Below are 24,093 nucleotides of genomic sequence, written 5' to 3' on the forward strand. Positions count from 1 at the left end.
TCGTAATTCCACCTACCCCAGTTTGATCCTGAGCTCGGGTTACTCTCTGTGCTGAGTTTTACATCTTCTAGCTGCTTTTGCCTGGGTTTCCATAGATGCAGCATAGTTAATCCCTCATTAGTGATTTTTAACAGTCACCTGCATGGATAGTTAGAAACACTTGGTTACATGACTTAGAATGGCAGTGTTTTAACCCAAGAATGTGGGTAACTGCTGCTTTGTTTTTGGGAGACTGCAGATACACTATACTTCCAAAAGTTTTGGGACATCTGCATTTTCATGCACATGAATGTAATATGGAGTTGGCCCACCCTTTGCAGCTATAACAGCTTCAACTCTTCTGGGAAGGCTTTCCACAAAGGTTTAGGAGTGTGTTTATGGGAACTTTTGACCATTACTCTAGAAGTGCATTTGTGAGGTCAGGCACTGATGTTGGACGAGAAGGTCTGACTCGCAGTCTCCGCTCTAATTCATCCCAAAGGTGTTCTATCAGGTTGAGGTCAGGACTCTGTGCAGTTCCTCCACACCAAGCTCACTCATCCATGTCTTTATGGACCTTGCTTTGGTCACTGGTGTACAGTCATGTTGGAACAGGAAGGGGTCATCCCCAAACTGTTCCCACAAAGTTGGGAACATGAAATTGTCCAAAATGTCTTGGTATGAAGCTGAAGCATTAAGAGTTCCTTTCACTGGAACTAAGGGGCCGAGTCCAACCCCAACTGAATTCAATGATTTGCAAAGGTGTCCCAAAACTTTTGGAAATATAGTGTATCTGCAAGTACAGTCATATACGTTATCTTATTCTCCAAAAAAAATTGTTTTTCTGTAAGTAGCACCAGTTTACAAATGTAATTGGAATGGAATGTTTAAATGGGATTTTCTCCTGTTTTACTGTTATTTCACCGGTTTGTCCTGTAAACAGTGCTGCGAATCAATTAGCAGAGTCACTGAGTTGTTGGTCAATGATCTCTGTTAAACTGTGACTAAACAGGATTAGTTATGCCAAACTGGCTCCTGTCACACGTAAACACATCTCTATTATTCTCTTTATATCTTTTTCTGCCTTGTTTATAGTAACCCGAGAAAGACAGCATGGGTTTTAGGAGCTTTTATTTTATTTAATTCTTGTGTTTGACCTCTGTCCACTCAGGACTGGTTTGTAACTAAGTTCTGCAATTTCTGTAACAGTCACAGTGTTTTCCTCATGCCTCACCATGGCATACAAAATTTTTAATAATTGTTATGAATTACACTGAATTTGTTTAGTATTAGAGACTATTATTGGTACCCTGTTGCCTCTAGACAACATGAACAATTTTAACAACATCCACTAATGTTCTGGAGTCGATTATTCATCGAGAGGAAAGCCCAATATGGACCGAGTAGCGAGAAGACGTTCGGCACGATATACGGCGCATGCGCAAATCTATGCGCATGCGGGTTGAGGCTTAAGGCGTGAACTTTTCAGCGCGTCATCTATTTTCATCGCACCTCTAGTCCACTGATGGGATTTCTAAACTCCCTTGCTGTTACTATGGGAACGAGGAAAGCCGATCTAAGGATTACAGACATTCTCCTTTAGCTTGCTAGTAGTTACTGCGATTCTATTATTGTCTGCAACCTCTCTCGAAACTAATATATATCACAGCTAGCGTTAAACAAAAATAAAAGCTAGCATGTCGTCAGTTCCAGTGGAGATGAAAGACGGGTTAGTAGCCTGCTAGCTGCTTAACTAATCTAGACTAGCGGCTAGGTGGCTACTTCGGTTAGCATATTTTACTCAAAGTAGTGAGTTTATGTGCATCATTGATATGCATCATATATGTCATAAATAGTACCGTGAGTATTTCTGATTACAGAAATAGCCAGCTAATCTAATGAGTAAGAGGAATGGTCTGATTTTGGTCGCAGTTCCTGAACAGTTATGCACTTCACTAAATGTTCTCTGCATGCTGTGAGCCAGGAGTGAACCCATTTTCCTCTAGCTGTCATGTTTTAATGTTTTTATCAGCACGTGAATTTTCCAAGTTAAGTTAGCAAACCGTCTACAGGTGAATAATGCTTTGTAAATTCATCCTGTATTGAAGTGTTGCATGCTCTTGTCCTCTTTTCTCTCCCCTTTCCAGTGCAGTGTCCAGTTCCAAATGGCTTGATGCACACTATGATCCAGTTGCCAACTTATATACATTTTCTTCGTGTGTCAGTGAGTTTTAAAGTTCATTTAAAATCATAGAATCCTTACTAAATGATTTCACTTCAACACGTAATATAAAATCTCAAACCGAACATGATTACTGTTTTATATTTTCTTCTCAGCTCTGGCAGACTTACATGGAGATGGCGAGAACAAGGTGAGATTTTGTCTTCATTCCTTCTGTGTTCCCTAAGATGTACACCAATCAGGCATAACATTGTGAGCAGTAAGAGGTGAAGTGAATAAGACTGATGATCTCCTCATCATGGCACCTGTTAGTGGGTGGGATATATTAGGCAGCAAGTGAACATTTTGTCCTCAAAGTTGATGTGTTAGAAGCAGGAAAAATGGACAAGTGTAAGGATTTGAGCGAGTTTGATGAAGGGCCAAATTGTGATGGCTAGACCACTGGATCAGAGCATCTTCAAAACTGCAGCTCTTGTGGGGTGTTCCTGGTCTGCAGTGGTCAGTATCTATCAAAAGTGGTCCAGGGAAGGAACAGTGGTGAACTGAAGACAGGGTCATGGATGCCAGTGGGGAGCGAAGACTGGCCCGTGTGATCCGATCTAACAGACGAGCTACTGTTGCTCAAATTGCTGAAGAAGTTAATGCTGTTTCTGATAGAAAGGTATCAGAATACACAGTGCAGGACGGGTCAGGGCTGTTTTGGCAGCAAAAGAGGGACCAGCACAATATTAGTCAGGTGATCATAATGTTATGCTTGATCGGTGTATACCTGTATTATAATAAACCTACCTTGTAGCCAGACCCATAGCTATTTAATCAAGTGAACATGCCATATACACTAATTTACATTTATGGCATTAGATAGGAGCTATCATTATTATATCTGTAAGTGATGTCTATCATTAAACACATCCTGGCTCACTAGGCCAGAGAAAGCTAAGAAAAATCTATTGTGTGTGTGTGTGCATGATAGCTGGTGGTGGGTGATCTGGGTACAGGAGCAGGCAACATGAAGTTGAAGGTGTATCGAGGCACTGGACTGCTCAGTGAGAACACCCTACTGGACTTACCCACTGGTCTGGTGTCTTTTCTCATGGACCAACATGAGCCTCGCACCCCTGCTATTGCTGTGGCTTCAGGCCCCTTCATCTACATCTACAAGAACTTGCGACCCTATTTCAAGTTCACTTTACCCACTCTGGAGATCAACCCCTTGGAGCAGGATGTATGGAATCAGGCTAGAGGGGTGAGTGAGGCTTCCATCGCACCCGATCTGTCGAGCTGTGTGTGTACATCTTTTGTGTTGCATGTGATATTTTAAACAGAGGAAGCTTTGCAGCAGAGAACTGCATCTGACTGTTAGAGGAATTAATTAATTTTTTGTACTGAGTGCCTCACTTTTATGTGTTGTCTACTTATGTGGTAATATCTATTAAAATGAAGTATTTTCTTTTAACAATACTCTATATGGGCAAGAGTATGTAGACACTGACCATCACACCTATATGTGAGCCTTTCCAAACTGTTAACAAAAAGTCTAGAACTAAGGGGCTAATCTTATTCTACTAAGAGGACATAATGTGCTATAGTTGGATAATACATTATAATAGTTAAAATACCAATTTAGATTTCAATTCAAAATCACATCTTTTCAGTTCAGAGAAATACGTCAGAATTCTCGTCTCTCGTAACTGCGAAGACACCGATCAGGCATAACATTATGACCACCTGCTTAATATTTTGTTGGTCCCCCTTTTGCTGCCAAAACATGTTGAGGCATGGACTCCACTAGATCCCTGAAGGTGTGCTGTGGTATCTGGCACCGAGATGTTAGCAGCAGATCCTTTAAGACTTGTAAGTTGTGAGGTGAGGCCTCCATGGGCTTAAAGGTTACTTTTGATAGATACTGACCACTGCAGTCCGGGAAAACCCCACAAGAGCTGCTGTTTTGGAGATGCTCTGATCCTTCGTCAAACTCGCTCAAATCCTTACGCTTGTCCATTTTTCCTGCTTCGAACACATCAACTTTGAGGACAAAATGTTCACTTGCTGCCTAATATATCCCACCCACTAACAGGTGCCATGATGAGGAGATCATCAGTATTAACACGTCATCTCTCACTGCACAGAATGTTATGCCTGACTGGTGTATAGGAGATGGAGATTAGCCTGAGCCCTAATCCTAAGTGATGGAGTATTCCTTTAAATGACAATTTTCCAGGATTATCATCTGATACATGAGCACACTCCTAGACTCATTTCAAAAAGTATAGAGAAAGTCATTCTTTGATTGATTAAAACATGAACCCTGTGTTGCCTTGTCTCCCTAAGGATATGATTGACCCAATGACACTAAAAGAAATGTTAGAGGGCATAAGGTAAGTTGCATAACTATACAGATTTGCACAATGAACAATGAAATTGCACAATGAAAGACAGAGACTTGCTTGTGAAAACTGCTTTTTCAGCATTCCCCTTCTGTTCTTTAGAGATAAGGCAGACATCCCACTATCAGTCAGAACGTTACGGTAAACCAGTTTTACAGAGCTTCTTTACACAGTTACTTAAATGATTTGTCATCAGTTATAAGACAGTATTAATATTGCATTATATTTTTAGGTTCCTCATGCTTGAACCACAGGAAATGGAGTCTTATGTTAACCTTCACAAAGAGCAGCCCATACGCAGACAGGTGACAGCTTTTGTCTTACACACACACACACACACACACACACGTACTTGCTTAAGTGCAAATCAAGCATTTTTTTTACTTTTGATTGCGGAGATATGCCAAATATGAAAGCGATGAATAAGAAAACAGACTATGGGATGTGTATAGACTGTAGACACCTTTGAAGAATAAGAGCCACTCTGTATTGTCTCTTCTTAGACGGTAATTACATGCATAGCGACACTGAAGAAGAACATGGCGGATGACGATGCAGTCAGCTGTCTGGTTATTGGCACGGAAAGTCAAGACGTTTATATCTTGGACCCGGAAGCCTTTACCATTCTCTCAAAAGTAAGTAGTTTGGTATTCTTACATTAGTATTTTCATAGTGTTGGTGAAATAAAAAAAAAAGAAGAGTTATTTGTGTCTTCAGATGTCCCTTCCCAGTGTTCCTACACTCATGGATGTGACTGGTCAGTTTGACATAGAGTTCAGAATCATCGTAGCCTGTCGCAATGGGAACATCTATATCCTGCGCAGGTATGTGAGCAGGTTGTTGCGATCTGTAGCATGCAGTGCATCAAACCCGTCATATTAAGCTTTGGACATGTTTTCGTTACAGGGACTCGCAGAAGCCCAAGTACTGCATAGAGCTGTCCTCTCACCCTGTTGGGCTGGTCAGGATGGGAAAGAATGTGGTGGTGGGCTGTGCTCAGGAGACGATGCAAAGTTTCACTCAGAAGGTCTTACTATGAAAACACACACCGATGTCCATGTCACCCAGAGCTTCTCTTTAAAAGTAATACAACTTTGCTTCAACTTTTCAACGTTTCTGTTTTTTTTTTTTTAAAAGGGAAAGAAGCTGTGGACGACTTACCTGCCTGCTCCAGTCACCACTATGGCCCTTCTGGATTTGCCCACACGGGGCTTCCAGGCTGTACTGGTGGCTCTGGCCAACTGCGAGGTCCATGTGTACCGGGACAAGAACTTAGTCAGCACCATTAAAACACAGGTAAAATACATAGAGACATTGTGAGGGCTGTACATTAGAGCTATCGTAAGTGAAATGGATTCGTTTCACTTTAAAAACAATATATGTTTTGCATCCGCTCATATGCTTTCTTCTTTCTGGTGTTGTTAGTGTCAAATAATACTATGTGCTTAATAGAGATCTTGAGAAACAATCTTCTTCTTCTTTCGGCTTTTCCCTTCAGGGGTCGCCACAGCGAATCATCTCTCTCCACTTATCCCTATCTTCTGCATCCTCAACCCACTAGCTTCATATCCTCATTATTACATCCTCTTTGGCCTTCCTCTTTTCCTCCTGCCTGGCAGCTCCATGTCCAACATTCTCCTACCAATATACTCACTGTCCCTCTTCTCAACATGTCCAAACCATCTTAATCTGGCCTCTGTACTCGTTCCTAATCCTGTCCAACCGTGTCACTCCCAAAGAGAACCTCAACATCTTCAGCTCTGACTCCTGTCTCTTCCTCAGTGACACTGTCTCTAAACCATACAGCATGGCCGGTCTCACCACTGTCTTTTACACCTTCCCCTTGATTCTTGCTGATATTTTTCTATCACACAGAACTCAGACACCTTTCTCCATCCATTCTAACCTGCCTGCACTCGCTTCTTTACCTCTTTCGCTCTCTCTCTATTACTCTGGACTGTTGACCCCAAGTACTTAAGCTCCTGTACCTTCTTCACTTCTTCATCCTGTAATCTTACTGTTCCACTTCCCTCCCTGTCATTCACACACATGTACTCAGTCTTACTACCACTGACTTTCATTCCTCTCCTCTCCAGTGCAAACCTCCACCCCTCCAGGTTTTCCTCCACCTGCTCCCTGCTCTCACTACAGATCACAATGTCATCTGCAAACATCATTGTCCAATCTTGAGAAACAATATTCCCCATTATTATTAAGATATACTGTATAATATGAAATTATTCTGAATATTCTTTTTTTTAAAAGTGTTTTGCTTTTGTTGCATCATATTGCTTCTGACAGTTCACTGCCCCCCATTTATCAGACACATTTGTTTGTGTATCACATTTTTGTGTTACAGGACGTGGTGACCAGCATTTGTTTTGGCCGATATGGTCGTGAAGATGGCACACTAATCATGACCACCAAAGGTACTGTTAAAAGATTTTTTTAAAAAAAACAATAACCACAAAAACAATGATGAGTTGTATGTAAGAGATACACAATAGGGTGTGCTGTAAGAGGAGAATAATCAAAAGCAGGTTGTTGTGATGTTTCACGTTGATTATTTTCCTAAAACTTCACTATAAAGTATTTCTAAAGTACAATTCATCAGTTTCTAGTTTTGTTTTTGTTTAATGACTTAGTTCTAGTATGTGTATATATATATATATTACTAATAGTATTATAGTATTAGTATTATAGTATTATATATTATAATACTATAGTATAGTAATTATATATTAATATAATAGTATTATATTAATAGTAATATATATTACTATTATATATATATATATATATATATATACACTATATTGCCAAAAGTATTCGCTCACCCATCCAAATAATCAGAATCAGGTGTTCCAATCACTTCCATGGCCACAGGTGTATAAAATCAAGCACCTAGGCATGCAGACTGTTTTTACAAACATTTGTGAAAGAATGGGTCGCTCTCAGGAGCTCAGTGAATTCCAGCGTGGAACTGTGATAGGATGCCACCTGTGCAACAAATCCAGTCGTGAAATTTCCTCTCTCCTAAATATTCCACAGTCAACTGTCAGCTGTATTATAAGAACGTGGAAGTGTTTGGGAACGACAGCAACTCAGCCACGAAGTGGTAGGCCACGTAAACTGACGGAGCGGGGTCAGCGGATGCTGAGGCGCATAGTGTGAAGAGGTCGGCAACTTTCTGCAGAGTCAAACGCTACAGACCTCCAAACTTCATGTGGCCTTCAGATTAGCTCAAGAACAGTGCGCAGAGAGCTTCATGGAATGGGTTTCCATGGCCGAGCAGCTGCATCCAAGCCATACGTCACCAAGTGCAATGCAAAGCGTCGGATGCAGTGGTGTAAAGCACGCCGCCACTGGACTCTAGAGCAGTGGAGACACGTTCTCTGGAGTGACGAATCGCGCTTCTCCATCTGGCAATCTGATGGATGAGTCTGGGTTTGGCGGTTGCCAGGAGAACGGTACTTGTCTGACTGCAGTGTGCCAAGTGTAAAGTTTGGTGGAGGGGGGATTATGGTGTGGGGTTGTTTTTCAGGAGCTGGGCTTGGCCCCTTAGTTCCTGTGAAAGGAACTCTGAATGCTTCAGCATACCAAGACATTTTGGACAATTCCATGCTCCCAACTTTGTGGGAACAGTTTGGAGCTGGCCCCTTCCTCTTCCAACATGACTGTGCACCAGTGACCAAGGCAAGGTCCATAAAGACATGGATGACAGAGTCTGGTGTGGATGAACTTGACTGGCCTGCACAGAGTCCTGACCTCAACCCGATAGAACACCTTTGGGATGAATTAGAGCGGAGACTGAGAGCCAGGCCTTCTCGTCCAACATCAGTGTGTGACCTCACAAATGCACTTCTGGAAGAATGGTCAAAAATTCCCATAAACACACTCCTAAACCTTGTGGACAGCCTTCCCAGAAGAGTTGAAGCTGTTATAGCTTCAACTCTTCAAAGGGTGGACTGACGTCATATTGAACCCTATGGATTAGGAATGGGATGTCACTTAAATTCATATGCGAGTCAAGGCAGGTGAGCGAATACTTTTGGCAATATAGTATATATATATATATATATATATATATATATATATATATATATATATATATATATATATATATATATATATATATATATATATAATATACTACTCACATAAAGTTAAGGATATTTGGCTTTTGGGTGAAATTTATGGAAAATGTAATTGCATTGGCATTTAAGTAGAATTGAGGTGAGGTGATTTCCTCATCTCAAACAATTTATTGAAACAAAAGCCAACAACAGTGGTGGGTATACCACATCAAAAAATGTGAATGTCTCAATAATGTGTCATGTGCCCTTCTGGGATGCAGGGTTATTCATGTAGTATTGGCTTGTCACTGTACCATTCACAAGATGTAGGGCAGTTCTGTATTGAGTAGACACACCTGCCCAGACTGTAAGACCACCACAACAGTGGCTGATGCATAGCGCTCTCCTTGACGTCTCCAACATCGTTCGGCGTAAATGCTCCCTGGCCCGACGCCTGTGCCTGCTGGTGTGGTCAGGTACCCTTGTAGGTCATCTAGCACGCAGACCACACTGATGTAAACGGTTTCAAATGGTCTGATGTGACACTTGGGTGCCTCTCACCTCTCTTAAATGTGCCTGGAGATGAGTGGCATTCATCATCCGTTTCCGCAGGGCACTGTTCACAATGAAGCGGTCATCAACGTGGGATGTGGCCAAAGGACGTCCACTTCTATGCCTTTCTGTGACTCTTCCAGTCTCTCTGTATCTCTGTCGCAACCAGCTGATGACACTCTGTGGCCACTTCCCTCTGAGAACATCCTGTTTGAAGCCTCGCAATGGTGAGGTACTGTTGATCCATTGTTAGGCGTCGTCTTGGTCTCATGATGTCAAAATGTGAACAGCATGATGAAGAGGACTGTTTAAATACCAATTCTAATTGAACCAGAAAATTTATTGGTCAATTCATGGATCAAACACCAGTTGTGAATTTTGCCGTTAAGCACCTTAGAGAACAGCAAGTTATGCAAAAAGTACTGAAACACTGAACAGTTGGACATGTGCATTCAAAAGTGTAGAGAAGGTCAAATTAAGTTCATCTGTAAAGGTTATAGTGCATTTTAGGTGCATCCTGAAATTTCACCCGAAAGCCCAATATCCTTAACTTTTTGTGAGTAGTGTACATATCCAAAAGTTTTGGGACATGCTTCAGCATACCAAGACATTTTCATGCTCCCAACTTTGTGGGAGCAGTTTCATAGTTTGGAGATGACCCCTTCCTGTTCCAACATGCCTGTGCAACAGTGCACAAATCAAAAGCCATAAAATCCTGACCTCAGCCTGACAGAACACCTTTGGGGTGAATTAGAGCGGAGACTGTGAGCCAGACCTTCTCGTTCAGCATCAGTGCCTGACCTCACAAATGTGCTTCTAGAGGAATGGTCAAAAATTCCCATAAACACTCCTAAACCTTGTGGAAAGCCTTCCCAGAAGAGTTGAAGCTGTTATAGTTGCAAAGGGCGGGACAACTCCATATTACATTCATGTGCATATAAAGGCAGACGTCCCAAAACTTTTGGCAATATAGTGTGTAGATAGATAGATATGTATGTAGAGAGAGAGAGAGAGAGATATTATTGTGCATTTAACTTCATCTACTGCACTTTATTTCCTGCTTTGAATGAATTTCTTATATGGTGTCCAGGAGGGGGTCTGATTGTTAAAATCCTGAAGAGAACAGCAGTGTTTGATGACCGGGACTCCATCTCTGGTCCCCCAGTAGCCCAGAGCATCCGTCTGAACGTTCCCAAGAAAACTAAGCTTTATGTGGACCAGACAATGAGAGAAAGGGAGAATGCTGTGGGTATGTACAGCCACCACAAAGCGCACACATCCACATGGATATCAGAAACAGTTAAATGTAGAGTTTTATAATAATTCACAGTAACGCTTCATGCTGTATATGTCTAAAATGATATTGTCTGTGTTCTGTTGTTTAGCTATGCACAGAGCTTTCCAAATGGACCTGAGCAGGCTGCGGCTAGCTGCAGCCAGAGCCTACGTCAAAGCCCTGGAGTCCAGCCTCACTCCTATGTCCGCCAGCTTGACAGAACCTCTAAAGATGAATGCGGTGGTGAGTGAACCAGTGAACCATTTTAGTGTGCATTTTATTTTAGCATTATAATTTAATCAAGCAATGGGCTTGTCCCAAACCTAGTATAACAGAGCCTGCAGTTTTTCCTTTAATTTGTCACCATTTATATATTTGACCTTTTAACTAGCATGTTCGATAGTCCTAGCCGGTTTAGCCTCCTCTTGCCTTCAATAAAGATCTAATCAAAGATTTCCATCTTTGGTGCAACATTTATTTTTATTTGCATGAATAGTAAGTAAACTGTACTTGATTTTTTTTCTTTTCAATTATGAAGGTTCAAGGCTTAGGCCCGTCCTTCAAACTCACTCTGAACATCCAGAACACTGCAGCATGTCGCCCTGTGATGAACCTAGCCATTAGTTTCCTGTATGATGAGAATTTGTACAGTATGAGGACAGCCTTTTTTAAGGTAAGCCTTTTGCTCAAATTCCTCAGACGTAGCGTGTAATGAGCTGAATGAGTAGGAGGTGCATCATTTTGTGCTGTGTTTGTAGATCCCCCTGCTGGTTCCAGGGCTAAATTACCCCATTGACACCTTTGTGGAGTGTCTGAGCGATAAAGGGATTTCAGATATCATTAAAGTGAGATTTTTTATTTATTTAAAAAAGATGTCTTGCGTGTATCCTGATAAATATGTTATATGCCCATATTAGAATGCTGACCTCCTTATTTTTCTGTAGGTGTTTGTGCTGAAAGAAGGGAAGAGCACCCCGCTACTCACCGCACACATTAACATGCCTGTAAGTGAAGGACTGGCACTCAACTAGAAGAACTGGACGAGTGTGTGCACTAGTGCTGGATGAGATTGTTGCTGTGTCTGTGTAGAGGCAGGGCTTAGCCATTACGCCACAGAGACTGAAGAGACACTTGCTACAGGGGGTCAGAGATGTTTGTGCTGGCCGTAGAAGCTTTAGGTTAAATCCGAAAGAGAGGTTTTGATGTGATTGCTGCGGTCACCGGTGTTTCATTGTAAAATGCAGCGCTGAATGTGTTTGTACCTTTAATGGCTTTTTTGTAATACAGTATTGTAATTAGTATTTATTTTTGTAAGTTTACTCACTAACCACTTTATTAGGAACATGTGCACATTCATGTAATTCATTCATGGACAAATCTGTTGAAAGCCAGTTTGGTTTCCACACAACCCAATAAATTCTACAGTGCTTAATCCAACCTCTCTGGCAGCAGCAACCATGTCACAGTCACAGTAGCCGAGATCTGAATGTGAATATTAACTGAAAGACTTATGATCTTGTGCATCGTGCCGCAGCCACGTGATTGGCCGAGTGGATGAATGTGTGCATGAGCAGGTGATCCAAATAAAGTAGCTGGGGAGTGTACACCGATCAGGCATAACATTATGCACACTGACAGGTGAAGTGAATCTCCTCATCATGGCACCTGTTAGTGGGTGGGATATATTAGGCAGCAAGTGAACATTTTTCCCTCAAAGTTGATGTTAGAAGCAGGAAAAATGGACAAGTGTAAGGATTTGAGTGAGTTTGACGAATGACCAAATTGTGATGGCTAGACCACTGGATCAGAGCATCTCCAAAACTGCAGCTCTTGTGGGGTGTTCCCGGTCTGCAGTGGTCAGTATCTATCAAAAGTGGTCCAAGGAAGGAACAATGGTGAACCGGCGACAGGCTCATGGGCGGCCAAGGGTCATTGATGCACGTGGGGAGTGAAGGCTGGCCCGTGTGATCCGATCCAACAGACGAGCTACTGTTGCTGAAATTGCTGAAGAAGTTAATGCTGGTTCTGATAGAAAGGTGTCAGAATACACAGTGCAGGACGGGTCAGGGCTGTTTCGGCAGCAAAAGGGGGACCAAGACAATATTAGGCAGCTGGTCATAATGTTATGCCTGGTCGTTGTATGTTGTTTATTAATCCTAATAATGTCTTGCTGACATGTTTAATGGAATAAAGTGTACAAGAAAAATTTATATTTCAAGTTTTCTGTCTGAATGTGTTTGTTTTAATGTTTGTGTGCTGGTTGATTTCAAGACATACTGTATGTTAAGGGAACTTGGACACAACATCTGACTATTGGGTGTGCTGCTGTTTGAAAAATGACTGAGTGTTATAAATAGATCAGTGGAGGCTGGCATGACCGAGCCACCTTCAGACAGCCTTAATCCCAATATCCATTTGTAAACACATTTGTAAAAACAGATTCATCCGTGTCTAACTCGGACAACAGAAAATCAAAGAAGTCTATATTTTATGTTTTATTCATTTCAAGGGGTAGCTGCTATACAGTGGAAAAAACAAACAAACTATGTGTCATAATTGTTAGAAAACTGGGTCTGATTACTTAAAAAATAAATGCAGATGAGTTTCACAGAAGAATTCGGTTCGAGTTAAGGCAGCTCAGTACACAAGCACTCCACAATGCAGGCAGAAGATTTTTCACGTAACCGCTTCAAGATTCTAATGCTTCAATCTTTGACATGCTTCTTAAGATTTAAGTGCAAAGTGGAAAAGAAAAGCACATCTACGTAAACATGGTAAGGGAGATCCACTGTAAGAAGACAGAAATAGAAGAGATTGAAGTTCTGTAATGTAAATGGCATGTAATTTAATTACTAATGAGCAAATGGACAAACCTGGGAGAAATTCAAGGACACCACTCCATCTGCATCTGTGTCCATCTCTGCAAATGTCTCTGTCGGTAGAATATAGAGCCAGAAAAATCGAAATCAGCAAATGTGTATGTGTATATGTATATATATATATATATATATATATATATATATATGTATATGTATATAAAACTAGTAGTAACTACATAACTATATATATATATATATATATATATATATATATATATATATATATATATAAAACAAAGTAATAAAAGCATCACACCTTACTGTCACTGGTTATTTTCCTGTTTTCCTGTTATGTTTTATTAGTTACTTCATACATTGATCAGGCATAGCATTATGACCAGGCATAATATTGTGCTGGTCCTCCTTTTGCTGCCTTTCTATCAGAACCAGCATTAACTTCTTCAGCAATCTGAGCGACAGTAGCTCGTCTGTTGGATCGGATCACACGGGCCAGCCTTCGCTCCCCACGTGCATCAATGAGCCTCGACCGCCCATGACCCTGTCGCCGGTTCACCACTGTTCCTTCCTTGGACCACTTTTGATAGATACTGACCACTGCAGACCGGGAACACCCCACAAGAGCTGCAGTTTTGGAGATGCTCTGATCCAGTGGTCTAGCCATCACAATTTCTAACACATCAACTTTGAGGACAAAATGTTCAATTGCTGCCTAATATATCCCACCCACTAACCGGTGCCATGATGAGGAGATCATCAGTCTTATTCACGGCACCTGGCAGTGGTCATAATGTTATGCCTGATCGGTGTATGAGGTTTGTTTGTGTGAGCACTCACTGAACATGCTCTCCAGGCGGACCAGGCAAGTCACAAAGCTGTCGAAGTCCACATTCATGTCTGGCTTAGTGTAACGCAAGATTATTAACTGGAAAATGTGATTGCTCAGCTTGAATCCTGAGAAATGAAAACATTTAAGGACTGTTCAGTTTTAGAATTATTATCACTTTGAAGTAATTGTGTATGTAATCAGTGTGTTCGTACCTGCGGACTCTAAAGCCAGGCGCATTTCATAGGAGTTCATGGTGCCTGACTTGTCCAAGTCAAATTCTCTAAACACAGCCTGAAGGTTTTCAGAGTAGTTATATGAAAGAGAAGAAAAAAACGGTAAACAAAGTGGATAGATGCTCAGGTTTGAGTTTTCATACAAGGAATAATGATCACTAACAAGATATCGTTTAATCTTCTCCCAAAGCACGTGAAAATCTGTTAAGCCCAGTCTTCCTTTGCCAGTTGTCTGCACAGGTCATGTCAAGGCTGTTGTGTAGATTTTTTTGCACTACAATAGAGATTCTATAATGGAAAATACTTTTTAAAAAATGAACAAGGATACATCCAGGAGATTAATCATGCTTCTGCAGGACTCCTTCTCAAAACCAGTTGTTTTTAGGTCCTTATCTATAGAGAGAAGCGAGAAGCTCGACTCAGTTATTTGCTTCAAATTCAAAGATTCATCTCATAAGGATTTCCTGTCATTAAAAATAATCCACCAAATTCATAATAAGCACAAGAGAAAAGACAAAATGAGCAAATACAATATACTCCATTCCCATGTTAATGGTCAATAACATGGTTAACAGGTCAGGGTCCACTATAAGCAAGGAGGATATATTTCTGTCAATATTTTTGTATTTTCTTTAATTCTTGTTTAATAAATTGTAATAAATGTCTGTAATATTTATTTTATTCCACTAAGTTGACTATATACGTAATTAAATGCTTCTAGCCACGATGAAAGAGGTACTAATGTAAAACATTACATTGTCCTAGAGCACATTTCCCTCAGGAGACACTTAAGCATGCTTACGTTTGCTTACGACGCGGTTCAGAATCACCTGCAACTTCGGTATATCAATCTCCATTTCCTACAGACCGAGACAGGAGTATAGCAAAGGGATTGTATAACAGGTCAGTCAATTCATCACTCAAAGTCAAAAGTCTACTCTCCTCTCCTCACCTTTCCAGCCAGCTTGAAGAAAAGAGCTTTGAATCCTTCATCAATCTCACTCTCCTGTAATATGGGCTATAGTAGTCAAAAATATTGATTATTAATTAGATAGCACTTATGTTGAGTTCACTCTTAAATTGCTTTACAGAGAACTGATAAACATGTGAAACCATATGGACATGATAAAGCGAGTTAACGAAGCAATCTATCATGTAAATATAATCTACACTGATCAGGCATAGCATTATGACCACCTGCCTAATACTGTGTTGGTCCTCCTTTTGCTGCCCTGACCCATCATGCACCGTGTATTCTGACCCCTTTCTATCAGAACCAGCAATTTGAGCAACAGTAGCTCGTCTGTTGGATCGGATCACACGGGCCAGCCTTCTCTCCCCACATGCATCAGTGAGCCTCGACCGCTCATGACCCTGTCGCCAGTTCACCACTGTTTCTTTCTTGGACCACTTTTGATAGATACTGACCACTGCAGACTGGGAAAACCCCACAAGAGCTGCAGTGTTGGAGATGCTCTGATCCAGTGGTCTAGCCATCACAATTTGGCCCTTTGTCAAACTCGCTCAAATCCATATGCTTGTCCATTTTTCCTGCTTCTAACACATCAACTTTGAGGACAAAATGTTCACTTGCTGCCTAATATATCCCACCCACTAACAGGTGCCATGATGAGGAGATCATCAGTCTTATTCACTTCACCTGTCAGTGGTCATAATGTTATGCCTGATCGGTGTATTTCCTAAAATACAATAATAATAATAAAAAAAAAACCTAATATGACTATACTCAAACCCAACAAATCAAGTATATTTTAAGCAAAACTCATCTACTTACGTACTCTGGTAGATCTGCTGAAATCTCATCATCAAGCTCCCTTCAAAAGACAGACAGCACATTTTTATTCTTCCTATTCCTCCGTTTATAAGAGAAGTAATTATCCCTCTTGGCAAATAATGGACCTCATTTATAAAGCTGGACCAACCAAATGTAATTATTTGTGGGAGGATTATCCAAGATGTGTGTTATTACTTTATTTATGGAAAAAAAAGACAAATATTTAAGTGTTTGTGTAAATTAACCTGTTTATATAAACCTTAATTGAGCTGCTTCAAATAAAATGACTGAATTTACTAGCTGCAGTTTCAGATATTTACTGAATGTTATTGATTTCAATTTCAAGCTCAAATTTAATGCCGATATTGCATCTTGAGAGTTATTTCATTGCGAATGACTTAAAGGATCTAAAACAAATCAATAAATGAAGACTGGATTTTTAATTAGGACCAAATAAATGATGCACTATATAAAAGGACAAAAGAGTGTTGTCTGTAGCAGTGGATGGAACTGGCTTACTGGCAGACTTATGTATTTTTTAAACTAATAAATATCTGCATCTAAATGTTTTACAAATAAGGCCCATAAATATGTTCTTCAGTGATGATCATGTTGAATACAACACATATTTTGGAATTGTATATTTAATAATGGTAGAAACAATGATTGAAAACACTCACTCAGAGTCTGTGGCTTTCTCAGAGAAAACCCTCAACACGAAATCTCCCTCTTTGTTTGGTTCAAATGTGGAGGGAACGATGATATACTCCCCTGCAGGCAGGCAGAAGCGTGAGCTCACCTCCCGGAGGTTGATGAACAGCTCAGAGCGAGCGCTGGACATGTGTTTGAGGAAGAAGTCACGCTTCAGATGCACACCAGTGCTGCCCAGAAACTGCCAAAGAAATACAGATCTCTCTGAGGATTTTTTCCCCCATGCAAATAGATTCCTGCTTTTCAAATATCCAAGAGAAAAACTTAAACCAGAGAATTGCCCCCCGAACAGAACAGGCACTGACCTAACAGCTCATGGATTACTCTAGAGCAGACATGACTTCATTATTTTTAGATGCACATCAAACCCATACCTCTTTGGGAACCTGTAAAAGATTTAGAAAATGCAAATTAGTAAAATAAAAACAAACATTTACACCGATCAGGCATAACATTATGAGCAGTGAGAGGTGAAATGAATAAGACTGAGTATCTCCTCATCATGGCACCTGTTAGTGGGTGGGATATATTAGGCAGCAAGTGAACATTTTGTCCTCAAAGTTGATGTGTTAGAAGCAGGAAAAATGGACAAGTGTAAGGATTTGAGCGACTTTGACCAGAAAGGGCCAAATTGTGATGGCTAGACCACTGGATCAGAGCATCTCCAAAACTGTAGCTCTTGTGGGGTGTTCCCGGTCTGTACTGGTCAGTATCAATCAAAAGTGGTCCAATTAAGGAACAGTGGTGAACCGGTGACAGGGTCATGGGCGGCTGAGGCTCACTGATGCACGTGGGGAGTGAAGGCTGGTCCGTGTGATCTGATCCAACAGACGAGATACTGTTGCTCAAATTGCTGAAGAAGTTAATGCTCGTTCTGATAGAAAGGGGTCAGAATACACGGTGCAGGACGAGTCAGGGTTGTTTTGGCAGCAAATGGGGTCCAAGACAATATTAGGCAGGTGGTCATAATGTTGTGCCTGGTCAGTGTACATAGTTGTATATTTTTTATCTGTAATGTGTGTTAAAATGGGAAACAATTGATATATGACTATATCACTACGGCTGAGAAAGACTAAGTGTCTAACTTTCTCTTCGTCTCTCAGTAAGTGTCAGAAAGGTTATCTGCAATTGTGTTTGTTAGACAAAGATTAGACACATTGGACTACTCTTTTAGTGACTGTCTATTAGAAATGATCAGAATGAGCTTCGTACCTCATAAATGGCATATCCAATCGTTTCCATGTCCTTGCCCTCTCGTCGTAACAGCCTCCGATTCTTCTGCATGAGCGCCACCAGAAAACTGCAACCGTCTTGGCCCTCAGTGTCTGGGTCCTTTAGTACAATTTTATACTGGGGGTTGATCCAGAACGTTGCTGCGTGCAAAATTAAAATATGAAAGCTTTATCCAAGGGCTGAATCTTTTGGAATCTCCATGGGAAAAGTGAGAATGAAGTGATTAAAGTAATAGATATAATTAAGCTGTAGCACCTGGGTAGTTCCTGCAGCCTCCCGCCGTGCTGCCTCTCCTCCACTCCCCTGGGTACAGGGCCGAGTTCCACTTCTTCAGCTCTCTGCTTTGTAGTGCATCTGCTGTCAGATTACAGATCTCCAACCTGCTGAACTCCTTCATGAAATCATTGTACGACATCCTGTGTGGACAGAGAAAGAGAAACTGTGTAGAGAAAGAGAAACTGTGTAGAGAAAGAGAAACTATGAAACTATGTACTTATTAAACATTTGTGAAAAGAGCCTCCAGTGTTCATTTTCCTCAGTGGGAAGGTCTTCAGGACAGAAGGTTTTGTTCTTTCTCAGCTTTCTCAGTAACATAATAAGCTGCATTTTTTTCTTAATAACTTCAAGAAAGAGACAGCATTGAGGCAGATAATGGAATGGCTTATAGCTGCTATAATGTAAGTGACAACAGGAATACGGGGATGTGGTAGCTAGGTGGTTAAGGTGCTGGACTAAGCTGACACTACTGGACCCCTCTGCAAGGCCCTTATCCCTCAAGGGTGTCTGCCAAATGCCAGAAATGTAATAGATTATTATTATTATTATTATTATTATTATTATTATTATTATTAATGGAAAGATCAATAACAGATAGATAGATAGATAGATAGATAGATAGATAGATAGATAGATAGATAGATAGATAGATAGATAGATAGATAGATAGATAGATAGATAGATAGATAGATAGATAGATAGATTCCATACTTAGTGATTTAACCCTTTTATAAAAGTGTCATGATAAGAACCTAAGGTAAATGACATCTTCCATGAAAAGCAGCTATTTGTAATTCAAATCAACAATGACTTTATTTATTATCACCTAATTAAACACTGATACTCTACCAGAACTCTCCATCTTCCTGGCAATTATGCATACGTGCTCTTACGGAAGGGTCAATCCCTTTCCACTCCCTGGAGCTAAAAAGGACAAAGCAGAAATTAATGACATTATTATCTATTTTTCTCTTGCTCCAGCTTCTTCACTTTTCAACGCCCTTCATGTATCTTTATCTATTCATTTATTCTGTGCTCTCACTTATCACTCCAGGCTCCAGTCCATTCCACCTCTCCCCACGGGTTCCGGATGCGGATCAACTTTATAAGGTTTCCTTTAAATTCCACCTAACCAAAGACAGTTCAGAGTGAAGTCAACAGAAATCATTGGCTATTCCAGTTTCTTAACAATTTCCTTACTCACCTCCTCCACTCCTGTAACGGAATAAGCATGGCCTTTCACCAGCTTTTTGAAGGTGACCGCCTCCATGTCAAAGAAACCTGTGATCTAAAAGTGTGAAGCTCTTTAATTATTCAGAATCTCATGCACGCTGTATGTTAAGTAGTGCATGTCTATACGCACATCTATAGAGCAGCCCATTAGAGATCCTCTCTCTACAGCTCTCTGGATGATGCTGAAGAGGTTGGCTGGGGCTTTCTTTAGCTCATACATTTCTGTAACGCCGCCAGTAAAATCCTCAAACCCCTCAGAGGTGCAGCCTCCGGAGAGTGCCTCGTAACAACCATTTAACCTGCCACACAGGTGTGCATGTTTAATATACACTTTAATAGGAACACCTCTACCCCTGCACATTCATGCAATTATCTAATCAGCCAGAATGACATCTTTAACTATGCACTTTTAATTGAATTGAATTGAATGCTTTTCTTCTCATCATGGTTGTAAAGAGTGGTTATTTGAGCTACAGTAGCTTTAATGTCAGTTCCAGCCAGTCTGGCCGTTCTCTATCTTCTCTCATCAACACTACATTTCCACCCACATTAATCTGATATTTTTTGTTTTTCCTCACCATTTTGTGTAGACTCCAGACCATCTGGACCCAACACACCATATTTGATGATCACTGCGTTCACATTTCTCCCTATTATGATATTTAAAGTGAACAGAGTAAACTGTTACAACAAAGTCAATTCCCTCTTACTTGGCATATGCCTTCTCCACTAGAGCACTCCAGAACTCCGCCCCTTCAGCTGAGTGGACAAACAGGAGCTTTCCGTCTCTCACTGGCAGCCGGTCATCAATCACTACATCCACCCATTCCCCAAACTGCCAGAACTGCAACAGAGGAGTGAAGATTATTAAATCAGGTCAATCACGGTGAAAGCTAATATTAGAACTGACCTTTTTTTTATCCTGCTATACTTCTTTTATCTTTTATCCTTCATAATCATTCATATCCAAATCAAAAGACGCTTAATTTCCCAATACAGCCCAAGTGGTTAAAATCATGCAGTCATTTATACATTTATTTTGGGAGTTTTTGGAATTGCTGCTGGGAGACACAGAATAAATAATATTTATATCATTCCATACAAATGACAGACCACTGCACTGAAATACAATGTCATGTACAGCAGAACCAATCACACTAGCTCTGTTAATAGGAGGTATAGCCCTGACCCGTCATGCACTGTGCATTCTGACCTGTTTCTATCAGAACCACCATTAACTTCTTCAGCAATTTGAGCAACAGTAGCTCGTCTGTTGGATCGGATCACATGGGTCAGCCTTCGCTCCCCACGTGCATCAATGATCGACCGCCCATGGCCCTGTCGGAGGTTCACCACTGTTCCTTCCTTGGACCACTTTTGATAGATACTGACCACTGCAGACCGGGAACACAGCACAAGAGCTGCCCTTCGTCAAACTTGCTCAAATCCTTACGCTTGTCCATTTTTCCTGCTTCTAACACATCAACTTTGAGGACAAAATGTTGACTTGCTGCCTAATATATCCCAGGTGCCATGATGAGGAGATCATCAGTGTTATTCACTTCACCTCTTACTGCTCAGAATGTTATGCCAGATCGCTGTATGGAATATACAATAAACTGCATACCCTGGCTTCTGTCAAGTGAAAGGTGCAATTTATTACTACAAAATTTCTGAATCACTGCAATGGATCACACACTCTTCTTAAATTCATGAGGTGACAAAATAACAGGGAGATAAGAGAGCTCCCATGATTAACTGTAGCTCAGTGTCTCGATATATTCATAACATAGACACTGACTCAATAACCTGTGATCCAAATTGTGAAATACTTAAGTATTTAATAGAGCATCCTGTCCAGACAGTCTCAGAGACTGCGGGTTTAGAAAGCATGCCATAAATTTACTGGAATGCTTTGACATTTTTTTTTACTGTAATATTACTACACATCTCAGTGTACTAGCAGTGCAACATTTCTCCCCAATTCAATAACCATCCAGTTCTCCAGTTCAGTCAAACATAGGAGACTATCAGAGAATTCTGCTGATCTCTACGTGATCAAGTCAGTGAACAATCCGTCCTGTTTTGTTTCAGATGACTGGGTCTAAATAGGCTACACAGGTTTGCGACACAGACTCATGCATGCTGTTGGAATTTGACAAGAGGGAGCGAACTCTGCCCTGCCTGGTGAGTTGTAGGAGATTGGGTATCCACATAAATACTCCCTGTAAATATAGCTAACAGTGAAGGAGTGTTGAATTACAGTAAATGCAGTTCTGCTCAGGGGGATGGGAAGGAAAAAGCCATGAAGTAAAGCAGCATTTTGCGCTTTTTTTTTTTTTTGCAAAGCGATATGTGATGTGACAAATTGTGACATGATACCTGGAAGTGAAAGATTCCAGCATATTGTTCATGGAAGCTCTGACCATGAGGTACCACACGACGCAGTAATGGCTCGTTCAGAGTAAGACATGCAATGGCCGCCAGCAGCCAACAGTCCCCTGATTCAGAAAGCGATAATTAGCAGCATGAAAGAGGAATAAAGATAGATAAAGATCTGTTAGAAAAACTATTCTTTCCAATTTTGACCTCCAAGTTATTCCTTTCAGACCTCTAATCTACCACCCGGGGAGGGTCAAGGCTAAAATATGAATCTTTTGAGACATGTGAAGTCAGCCAGCTACATCTTTTTGACCTGCTGTTTTATGCTGAGTCACAGGGCAGTGCAATACACTCAGAAAAAAGTGCTATTGTCCACTCTTCTGCATACATGGTCTCAGAGATGCCCACAGTTGACTGATTACTGTCATTGACATGGAAGACAATATGCTAATCATCCTACCTATGGCCAATCTTGCTGTGGCATCTCTAGGATCTGAACTAGCTGGAAAAAGGCAGTTCTTCATATTTTCATTGTTATTGCAATACACCTTACAGACAGCAGAGGGCTCTAAAAATGACAAACTGTTTCTTTAAGTCTTAGACCTGTTCTTTAAATCCCAGCCGGGGGAGGTGTCGTACCTAGAGCTCCTTGGCAGATGTCTGTGCGAGTGGCTCCATCTACAATGAAGTGTGGGTCAGTGCAGAACTCCTGGAGTGCACAGAGAAGACCTATGGGTCAGACAGGGCACAGAAGTGACTGGAATATCTATGAGGTTTGTAGTAGTTTGGATGTAAACTGTGACAGACGACAGCAGGGCCTCCACAGGTGAGCAGCTTTCATACTGGGAGACTTTCATACTACAGACTCTCACCGTGGGTCTCTTCCAACACAATCCTTTGGTTTTGGCAGAGCCAGGTGCCAGCTCCTTGAATCCTATTGAGGAAGGTCGGGCAGGGAAGGTTTCATCCTCGTATAGACGGCCACTCCGAAGGCAGCTGGCACGCAGAGTCTCAAAGTCTTGACCAAGGAACTTCAGAGCCCTGTCATTCTGACCTAAACCTTCATTTCGGTCCCACTCACTCCTCAGTCGAAAAGCTACTCCGGTGGCATATATAGGCTCCATGGGTCAGTAATTATTAATTCTGAGAATGGCATACAAAACTGATGAGGGATCCTGGAATTTAATGTAGTACTAAAATGTATTTATAAGCATAAGGACAATATTATTATTATTATTATTAGTAGTAATAGTAGTAGTCGTAATAATAATAATAAATTGCATGCATCATCTCATGCATAACACCAATATGGTATTTATTTGGAATGATGCCAAGTAGAATTTACCATTTACAGATTATTGTAGAATTAAAAGACAAACTGTTTCGAAACAGCTATATAGATGACGTAATGTTTCCAGTGCACAGGCCAATATTGCTTACACCCTACTAGTAGAACTAACTAGTAGACATTTCAGACTAGTAGACTTAAACTGATAATATGCCTACCTTTAGAGCTCTACTTCAGATATTCTTGATAGCAACTCTCCAGAAAAAAAAAATCTTGATTTTTGCTTATCTTAATTCAAGTTTATTTCCTGTATAGCAAGAGCTGTCCCAAATGCCAAGCTCGCTGTGTCCTGTGCCAGTGGTGCTAAAAAAAAACAAGCTTGCCCGAGGTTCTGGGTTGCCAGATTGGATTAACTACCCTTTCCTCCCAGCTTCCATAATCAGTTCTAATTGTAACCCAAGTTGCAGTTTTGTATTCTACAGCCCATGACGTTTCAGTTTGACTTAAGAGAAATGATCCACCTGAGGCAGATGGTTCGATCTCTCACTGTGTAAGCTCTCAGCTCTGCACTTCATGGGCTGGGCGACTGCAGTGAGGAGGAGCTGTGAGCAGACTGCAGACCGGTGGGCGTGTCTTTTAGCAGTTTTTCAGACACGCCCTTCAGACTATTTTGAAGACACTCCTCTCCTGAATATTCCTTTTTTAATTCATCTGTCTCACAAAAATCACTGCAGGTAACCCTTCAGACATGGAATTTCAGACTTGTGTTTTTATTTACTTAAATCTAATCAATACATGATCAAAAATTCATCATCAATATATTC

At 40.9% G+C, this 24,093-nt stretch overlaps 2 protein-coding genes across 2 annotated transcripts; one reads left to right on the forward strand and one right to left on the reverse strand.

Annotated features, from left to right (window-relative positions):
- The first annotated feature begins 127 nt into the window (after positions 1-127).
- On the forward strand, positions 128-12,662 carry bbs1 (Bardet-Biedl syndrome 1). The gene is made up of 17 exons (XM_058415483.1): positions 128-1,708; positions 2,127-2,203; positions 2,317-2,351; positions 3,135-3,407; positions 4,493-4,539; positions 4,651-4,689; positions 4,781-4,853; positions 5,052-5,183; positions 5,266-5,372; positions 5,455-5,575; positions 5,686-5,844; positions 6,908-6,977; positions 10,267-10,425; positions 10,562-10,695; positions 10,991-11,125; positions 11,211-11,297; positions 11,397-12,662. The coding sequence occupies exons 1-17, from the start codon at positions 1,677-1,679 to the stop codon at positions 11,481-11,483; spliced, it is 1,767 nt and encodes a 588-aa protein (XP_058271466.1). The 5' UTR covers positions 128-1,676; the 3' UTR covers positions 11,484-12,662.
- Positions 12,663-12,963: 301 nt separating this feature from the next.
- Positions 12,964-23,842, reverse strand: si:dkeyp-50d11.2 (calpain-1 catalytic subunit). Its single transcript, XM_058415482.1, has 22 exons — positions 23,488-23,842; positions 22,854-23,124; positions 22,621-22,690; positions 21,982-22,100; positions 20,310-20,443; positions 19,730-19,898; positions 19,571-19,654; positions 19,409-19,494; positions 19,216-19,290; positions 18,346-18,506; positions 18,070-18,230; positions 17,232-17,243; positions 16,827-17,038; positions 16,147-16,186; positions 15,304-15,369; positions 15,154-15,211; positions 14,680-14,744; positions 14,515-14,583; positions 14,331-14,409; positions 14,127-14,243; positions 13,326-13,384; positions 12,964-13,240 (listed from the first exon to the last, which is right to left on the reverse strand). Exons 2-22 carry the CDS (start codon positions 23,103-23,105, stop codon positions 13,214-13,216), a joined length of 2,115 nt encoding a protein of 704 aa, XP_058271465.1. The 5' UTR covers positions 23,106-23,124; positions 23,488-23,842; the 3' UTR covers positions 12,964-13,213.
- Positions 23,843-24,093: the final 251 nt, after the last annotated feature.

The sequence above is a fragment of the Hemibagrus wyckioides genome, linkage group LG18 (assembly GCF_019097595.1).
Source record: "Hemibagrus wyckioides isolate EC202008001 linkage group LG18, SWU_Hwy_1.0, whole genome shotgun sequence".
Taxonomy (NCBI): Eukaryota; Metazoa; Chordata; class Actinopteri; order Siluriformes; family Bagridae; genus Hemibagrus; species Hemibagrus wyckioides.